We start from the raw sequence: 8286 nt of genomic DNA, 5'->3' as shown, positions 1-8286 counted from the left end.
CTCCTCTCCCTGTTCCTGCCCTGCTCTCCCTGCTCCTGCCCTCCTCTCCCTGCTCCTGCCCTCCTCTGTCCACTCCCTGTCTTCTCCATCCTGTCCTTGCTCCCTCCTGCCTGTTCCTGCCTGCCCCTGCCCTCCTGCCACGGCTCTGCCTCACAAACAGCTGCTGGAATTGTCTCTTCTCATTCAGAATTTTTTAAATGATGCAGAAGGTCCTGGATTACTGACTAAAACCCCCAGGAATTTGGTGGAAATCAGGGAAATCAAGATGTCTGTGAAATCCATGGGTTTGGAGCCTGGAAGAGAATAGCAGAGGGTGGAAAGTAGAAAAGTTTCCGTTATAAATAGCCCTCAGTGCAGCCCTTTGGTCTTGGGCGTGTTTTCAGTTGGTAAACTGTAAACCAAGAATATAAATGTGTTTTGTTTTGGTAGAATATTAATATCCTTTACAGAGCTGTTACATCTCGACAGTGTCTGTGAAAGATTTATGCGAGTGCTGACAGAGCGTATCAAAACTGCAAACTGTTCCAGATGTTACAAAAAGCCCCCACCTCTCACTTAGAAAAAGGTTTGCTCTGATTTACAAGAGCTGGCATGGGAGCGGTCTGGAGTCGCGACGCCCGAGCGCAGGGAAGGCGGATGGTGGGGGACGCTCCGGAGAGCCGGGCTGACCCTACGGACAACGCACTGGAAAATAGAGGTCTAAAAGCAGATTTTTCCACACTGATCAAATATATCCATGTCTTGAACAAAAGGCTCCTCTAAGACAAGCTCACACTCATCGCAAGCTTCAGCACAACGCTTTAAGCGATCAACCATGCTTAGCATTCCACAGCGACGCTTTGGGACTAGCTGGGTCACTGGGATCTCAGCATCCCACTGCAGAAATTACAGAGACCGTAGCAATTTGGTGTATTTCTGTTTAAAAACTCTATTAGTCACCACCAACTATAGTTCCTAGAAGTATCACTGACCGGTAACCGGCGCCCCGGACACCTCCGGCTAGGGAAACCAAGCTAGCGAGTGGCACGGACACGGAGAGGCTCCGAGGAGAAGCGGCCGGCGTTTGGCGGGAGGGGATGTGTGTCTGCACTGCTAATCCCGGAAGACTAGTGTCGTATGTACAGGGCCACCTGGCGTGGGACAGCGAGGGCAGGCCCGCGCCACGACTACACGTTAATGACAAACTCGGGGTTGGTGTAGGAGAATCCAGCAAACTCGTTCTGGTCCAAGTTCATGATGAAGAGTTTGTCCGTGGGCGTGAGCTCCACCGGCTGCCGGGTGAACTCTTTGTCGAAGTTGGAAGTGTCGCGTTTGTCCTTCTGTTAAACGGAAAGCACAGAGTTAAACTGGGGAAGGAGTGAGGCAGCGAGAGGGGACGGCACCCGCGGTGGGGGCAGCACCCACAGTGGGGACAGCACCCGAGGGCGCTGTGTCTGGGGAAGCCGTGGTGTCCCCAGGGAAGCCACAGTGTCCCCATGGGAGCCACAGTGTCCCCAGGGGAGCCGCGCTGTCCCAGCACTCCACACTCCACGCTGCTTTCTCAAGCTGCCACCGAGCAGGAGCTCACAGCCCTGTACAACAGAAGCAGCCCCGCACCACGGCAGGAAGAGGAGAGCACCGGTTTAACACGCCTGAAACACACCCAGGACACAGAGGGACAGGTGAGAGCCGGGCGTGTCAGAAGGGAGCGTCCCTCCCCTGCTGTGCACTGAGGAGAGAGCACGGAGCAGTTCTCAGCATGCAGAACCCTCACCGCAACCAGAGCTCGGCGCTGCACAGGAGGAAGGAGCCTGGAGGAAGCGACATGCCTCAAAATAGCAGCAGCAGTCACCACCATGTCAAAATTTGCACAAAACAATCAGCTGTAAGAGCTCTTTCTGCTTTAAGCTTGATTTTTGAATGATGCCATGATATGGTGTTGACCAACACTGGTTCATTGATGGAGGATGTGATTTGCTCCAGGATTGTACAGAGAAAACACACAGCACTTCAAAACCTCTGAGAAGGAAAATTCCACATATGCAACATTTTCTCCTTGCAATTTCTTATGAAGAACAACTTTGCAGCTACATCCAAGCCAAAAAAGGGAAAAAAAGGACGTTAGTGTCAGGATTAGTGTGGGAACCTGCTATCAGCACTGCAGAGCCGGCGCTGGAGCGCGTGGGCTGCTCCTCCAAACCCTGCAGATCAGAGAGCGCCTGGCTCGGGGCTGTCCTGCTGTGGGGGGTGACAGAGCCGTGGCTGGAGGGGTGACTGAGCACTGAAGGTACAGCACAAGCACCCCAGGTGCTTCACCCACAGCGATGGCAGTGGAGGGACATTGCCAGCCAGGAACTGGCTCTGCTCTGCCTCGTCGCTAAAGCCAACAGGGACAAAAGACTTCTCCACCCCCTCTTCCATGGCCCTGTACAGGAGAGACCCCAACTCCCTGCTGCAGGTGACCTTCCCCTCCAGTGACACAGGTAGGACCCCGTCCCAAATTCAATGCCTTGCAGAAACCTGTATTTGTTTTCCACTTTTCTCAGATTTTGCCCTTGAAGTGTGGCCCCACCATGCCAGGTCCTCGCTGTGCTCTGCTGCACCAGGATTCCCAACCCTGGGTTAATCTGCCAGCTTGAACTGAGGAAGGCAACTGTGGGGGTCCTGCAGGTCCTGCACCCCACCCCACCCCATGGCTGACCTCGCACTGCTGTCCTGGTGAAGGACCTGGCAGGAGAGATGCTGAGTCCTCCCTGCAGCCCCTCTCGGCCCGATGGGACACTGGGGCACCCTCATGCCTCAAGCAGGAGCGTGGCCAGGACACAGAGCCAGGTCCTCCAGCCAGCCTGGGCAGGCCAGGAGCACCACACCCAGCTGCAGCTGGATTGAGCCCTGGGAGATGAGCCAGGAGTGCATCAGGACCTCTGGGGGTGCTTGGAGATTCCACTTGCCATAGCAGACATCCCATCAGGATGGCTTTAGCCTTGGGGAGGAAGATCAGGAAAAGCCAAGGATGAGGGAGAAGAGACGAGGTGGGAAGGAAAACAGGTCTGGATGGAACTCGAGGAGCCGAGAGAGAAGAGGCAGGAGAAGAGGCAGGAGAAGAGGCAGAAGAGGCAGGACGTGGCTGTGCTGTCAGGCCTTGAGCACACGGCGATGCTCTGGAGGGCGCTGGTGTCCCCAGCCTGTCCCTGAGCGACAGAGTCCCTGTGGGCTCCTCTCCAGCACACAGAAGGAAGAAGATGTGGATATGGGGGCACAGAGCAGGAGCAGGGAAGGGCAGACAGGTGGAGGGGTCAACTTCAGTGCAGAGCTCTGCAGGCAAAGGGCGAAGCAGTCAGAATGTGAGGACAAGCCCACCTCGATGGCAGCAGGGTCCCCAGGGCTGAGGGCCGGGTGTTTCCTGGCAGTGGCCGTGGCTGTGCTCGGGTCTCTCTGTGACAAGTGGCCCCGGCTCCTGGAGGGTTCTTGGAGGCCACATCCATCCAAAGCAACCTGGGCCAGGACAGCACTGTCCTACCAAGGCAGGAGCTTCTCCTGAGTAGGAACACTGTGGGATGCTGCAAAGGGGAATGACACATCCACATGTGACGGGTGCAAGTTGCCACTGTGGTCCCCAGCCCCCGGGAGCGTTCAGCCTGGGAGCCCTGGAGTGGAAAAACCTCCTGCTGCTGCTTTTTGGCAGCAGAAAGCTCTGGGAGAGGCTGCGATGTGCCCGGGAGGGGGCTCAGGGCAGCCCACGCCCCTGCACTGCCCTCTCCAACAGCCCCCACTCCTCGGGGCCTTGGCTGCAGGCTGACCACAGCAAAGTGCGAGCTGCTGGTGTCTTACCTTGGATTCTGCCTGAACTGGTGGCAATTTGGCCTCTGTCGAGATGATGAAGAGCCAGGGAGCAGGCAGGGAACGGCTGCGGGGGTCTCACGGAGAGAGGGAGCGCAGGGGACGCTCAGGGCTGAAAGCGCCTCCAGCAGTGATGAACTGACCCTGGGAGGTGCAGGGAGCACAGTGAGGGGCACAGCGGGATGGTGTGGCTGTGGCACGGCGTGGCTGTGGCACAGTGTGGCAGTGACAGAGCTTGGTGGTGACACAGTGTGGTGGTGACACGGCGTGGCTCCCGCCGATGCTTGGGACCTCTCGGAACAACCTTGCAGCGTCCGGAGCCGCAGAACTTGGCAGACGCAGATTCCCAAAGGCAGCAGGGAGGTTTACAGGAACCTGTAATCCCTCTTCAGCTGGCAGTGCCAATCGCTTCTCACAAGCGCTCCTGGGGCAGGCAGGACGGACGGACGGACGGATGGATGGACGGATGGATGGACGGATGGATGGACGGACGGATGGACGGATGAGTCACCGGCACTCACTGCCTCGCCGGGCTCTGCAGTCTCCGGGAGTGCGAGGCGCTGCCGCAGCTCTGCTCAAGGCGCTGCGGGCATCGCTCCCTCCTGGACGGTGCTTCCAGCACATCCCAGCCAGATTTTTGGGACAAAGGCAGGGGAAGAACGAGCCGGCATCCCCCAGCAGCCGGGGCAGCTCCCAGCCCCGGCGGTCGGAAGGAGCCACCAAGCTGAGCTGCAGAAACTCAGTATTGCCAAACACGGGCAGGTTTCTGGGGCGTTTTCTCACTTTTATTTTATAATCAGTATCAGAAAAAAAAATAAATTGGCACATTACAAATCAAGCAGATTGATACAGTGACAGCCCACGAACATCTGCAAGGGTATAAAAGGAAGCAGTGTGATTGTTGTCCTTTCAAGAGACATTCACCCTTCCTGAAATGTTTCCTTTGACGCCAGAAACAAAACTCGGGCCATTTAAATATCTAGAGGCAGTTTTTAAGGATAGAAGTATCTGCTGAAACAAGTTTCTTTACACGCTTTGTATCAGAGTTCACAATACTGGTCAGAGTTAAATATCTCCCATTCGGGCCAATACCATTTTTGACACATTTCAAGCACAGGTAACAAACCCCATCAATGGCTTTGGCATTGGAAAAGAAGAAGAAGCTTTGCTATGGAATGGATGTTGGTGGTGTTTACTAGGGTGACCACAGATTCAAAAGCAGCTCTCCCAAATTTCCCATTTACCACTGGATGTTTGCTCTGATTTTAAAAAATGCTACTTAGAAACTGCACAATCAGGAGAAATCTCTGCACATGGCAGCTCTGCCTTCCCGAGCAACTTCTCCCACTGCTGGGACCCAGCACCAGGGTCAAGCTGGCCCAGAGCATCTGTGCAGGGCAGGGGAGCTGTGGTGGGGCTGGGCACAGCAGGATACAGCCAGAAAAGGAGCCAGAACCAGCGTCTTGGCTCTCCAGAGCTTTCGGGAGGAGACTCCGGGGAATGGTTTCATTAAAAACACTTACTTGCCATTAAGGCTAAGAAAGCTAAATATAAAAAATTCATGATGATATTAAAACACTAGAAAAAGGAAAGAGCAGGAATTAAAGCACATGATGAAGGGATTTCTCCCAGTTGTCACTGTCTCTGTTTTCATTCTGTCACCCACTGAGCTGTTCCCATTTTCTACAAACAAAATGTTACAAAAACCCATTTGAGGCAGTTCTTGCATGTCACTCCCCTCCAGTGACACCCCAAATAACAGGAAGACATTGAAATATGGTCACTCTAGTAATGAACGAAACAAAACCCACGGATGCAAGTTCTGCGATGGAATGTGTCACCACAACTGCAGCTGGAACCGGATGACAGATGCAGGGATGAGATCTGCACAGCAACTTAGCTCTTGGCTTGAGCTTTAAAAAACTCAGAGTTAACAAAGGAAAATCCTTCGAATTCTGATTGGTCAATGTTCCCGACGACTTCCTGGTCGGGAGGTGTTAGCACGGGTGGATGGCGAGTGAAAAACCGGTCGAAGTTTTCAGCATTGCGCCCGCACTATGAGAGGGGAGAGAAGAGCGCTGGTGGGTGGGGCAGGAGGCTGGGGTGAGGCTGCACCACCCCCAGCACGGCCGGCAGCACGGGGAGAGGTGCAAAACACACCGGGTTAGTTGGGAGGGCACGGCATGGCACGGCATGGCATGGCACGGCACGGCACGGCATGGCATGGCACGGCACGGCACAGCCAGGGCTGGCAAAGCCCGGCCGTGCCACGGGCAGCGGCTGCAGCAGGGATGAGGGGGCTGCAATGACCCACAGTCACTGCTGCCCACACGCCCCTGGTTCCCCGTGCCCACCTGGGCATCCCCCGTTCCCAGAGCAGGAGGTTTCCATCGTGTCTGCACTGCTCAGGGGTTTCCTCCTGCTTGAGGACAGGACCCATCCCTGGCAGTGCCCAAGGCCAGGCTGGACAGGGCTTGGAGCAGCCTGGGACAGAGGGAGGTGTCCCTGACATGGCAGGGGTGGCACTGGGTGGGCTTTGAGGTCCCTTCCAGCCCAATCCCTTCTGTGATTCCATGTTCTGATTCCCTGTCCCTTCCCTGCAGTCCATCAGACCACAATGGCCCACGGCCCCACGGTCCCCAAACACCCGAGTTCATTTTCTTAGCAATAAAACAAGGGTCCTGTCACTTCCAGACTGAAACCCTGCTGGAATGGAATAACAACAGCAGCACCTGGCACCAGGTGGATGCCAGGTCACAGCTGCACACCGGCTCCAGCCCTGCCTGTCACCCACATGTCACATCCCCACTACTGGCACAGGGCTCTGGTCCGAGGGCTGGCCGCTGTCCCTCCTGTCACACACAGCCAGCGCTCTCCAGCCTCAGTTTCCTCAGAGGAGCTGCTCAGGCAGCACCTCCCGGTCCCTCAGGCCTCTCCCCCCTGCCCCAGGGGGAACTCACGCTCTAAGCGCTGCCACAATTTTTCCTGGGCATTTAACTTTCATTTGTTAAGTAAACAGATTTGCATTTTTAATAAACATCAGACTAAATACAATAAAATATTAATGACAAATACTTGCAGAAGTCAATGTTTCCCAGTTCCTTCCTCTGTTCGGAGGTTTCAGGGAAGGCAACATGAATATCCATCAGCCTCTGAGGGCCGGTTCCTTTGGCAGCCCTTGTACTCCTCATGGCACCAAGCGAGGCGCCTGCTCTCCTCAAACCTCCAAACAAAGCTCAGCGTTAGAGCCGATGTAACTCAGCCCCAGCCCCTCCGAGGGGAACTGTGCTACCCTGGCATTGGTACGGCCACGTCTTTACACTTCTGCTCTGGCTTGGGTAAACTTCTGCTCCCAAAGGCATCTCCTGCCCACGGCCTGAGCCCAGGGCGGGGCTGGACCCAGCCCTGCTCCCCTGCCCCGCTCCTGGGGCAGCCCCGGCTCCGGGGGGGCTCCGGGATGGCACAGCCTGGGAGCAGCGTCACTGCCAAAGCTGCAGTGCCACACCTGGCAGGGCTCACCTGGCAGTGCCACACCTGGCAGGGCTCACCTGGCAGGGCTCACCTGGCAGTGCCACACCTGGCAGTGCTCACCTGGCAGGGCTCACCTGGCAGGGCTCACCTGGCAGTGCCACACCTGGCAGTGCCACACCTGGCAGTGCCACACCTGGCAGGGCTCACCTGCCGAGCCCAGCAGCCCCAGCACACCCCCAGAGCCCCCCGGGCCCCCGTCCCGCTGTCATTCCCTGTGTGCTTTAGGAGCCCTCGGTGCAGACAGGCGGGGCAGCCCACGTGCAGTGTCTGACAGCACTGCCTGCCTTTGGCTACAAAGAAATGTGCTGTCTTAGAGGAAAAATAAAAATAAAAAATCAATCCAGCAACCCCCTCAGAAAGATGGGAAAATTAATCCTGATGAGAGGCTGCCAGTTATCGGAATAGGAAGCACAAATATATTTTAATATGAATATTGGCAAGCAAGAATTTCTCACTATCACGCAATGAGGAAAGGATATGTGGATGGCAAATTTGAAAAGTTGCATCTATCTATGGCATTTCCTGCCCTGCTGTGTGCAATTTATGGACTTTCTGTTTGGATGCAGATAAAATGGATGGGTAAAGTCAATACCTTAAAGTTGAAAACTGTCTTTGGGTTTACAGAAGGCACATCCCAGCCCAGCCTCAAGGCCTGGAGGAGGTGAGCTCCAGGCTCCAGGCTTGGGCAGCCCTGGATGGGGGGAGCAGGGAGGATCCTGCTGCTCCAGGCAGCAAATGGTCACTGTCTGCACCTGCACCTTCTTTACAGCTTCCCAAATTTAGGTTCCTGGTAGATGGACACAGATGCCATATGAATTTTTACATTTATCTAAAGCCATCATTTTGGTCTGATATTAATGTACAGGCATCACTCTGTCCTGGCTGGAGAAAGGGGGAGGGTGGGAATTTATCTTACATAAATCTCGGTGTGTCCTG

At 55.3% G+C, this 8286-nt stretch overlaps 1 protein-coding gene across 3 annotated transcripts in view; it reads right to left on the bottom strand.

Annotated features, from left to right (window-relative positions):
* PRKCB (protein kinase C beta) overlaps positions 1-8286 on the bottom strand; it is an 89672-nt gene continuing 81386 nt past the window's right edge. Inside the window, exons 17-19 of one of the 3 annotated variants that reach the window (XR_010082511.1) lie at positions 3811-5874; positions 3340-3539; positions 1185-1319 (exon numbers count right to left, since the gene is read on the bottom strand). Coding sequence is in view for 1 of the 3 variants with exons in the window: in XM_063414139.1 (XP_063270209.1) it covers positions 1167-1319 (153 nt within the window). In the remaining 2 variants the exon portion in view is untranslated. The other 2 variants (XR_010082510.1, XM_063414139.1) reach the window with 2 other exon arrangements.

This window comes from Prinia subflava, chromosome 17, assembly GCF_021018805.1.
Source record: "Prinia subflava isolate CZ2003 ecotype Zambia chromosome 17, Cam_Psub_1.2, whole genome shotgun sequence".
In the NCBI taxonomy this organism is placed as follows: domain Eukaryota; kingdom Metazoa; phylum Chordata; class Aves; order Passeriformes; family Cisticolidae; genus Prinia; species Prinia subflava.
This window is presented reverse-complemented; position numbering and strand designations above follow the sequence as displayed.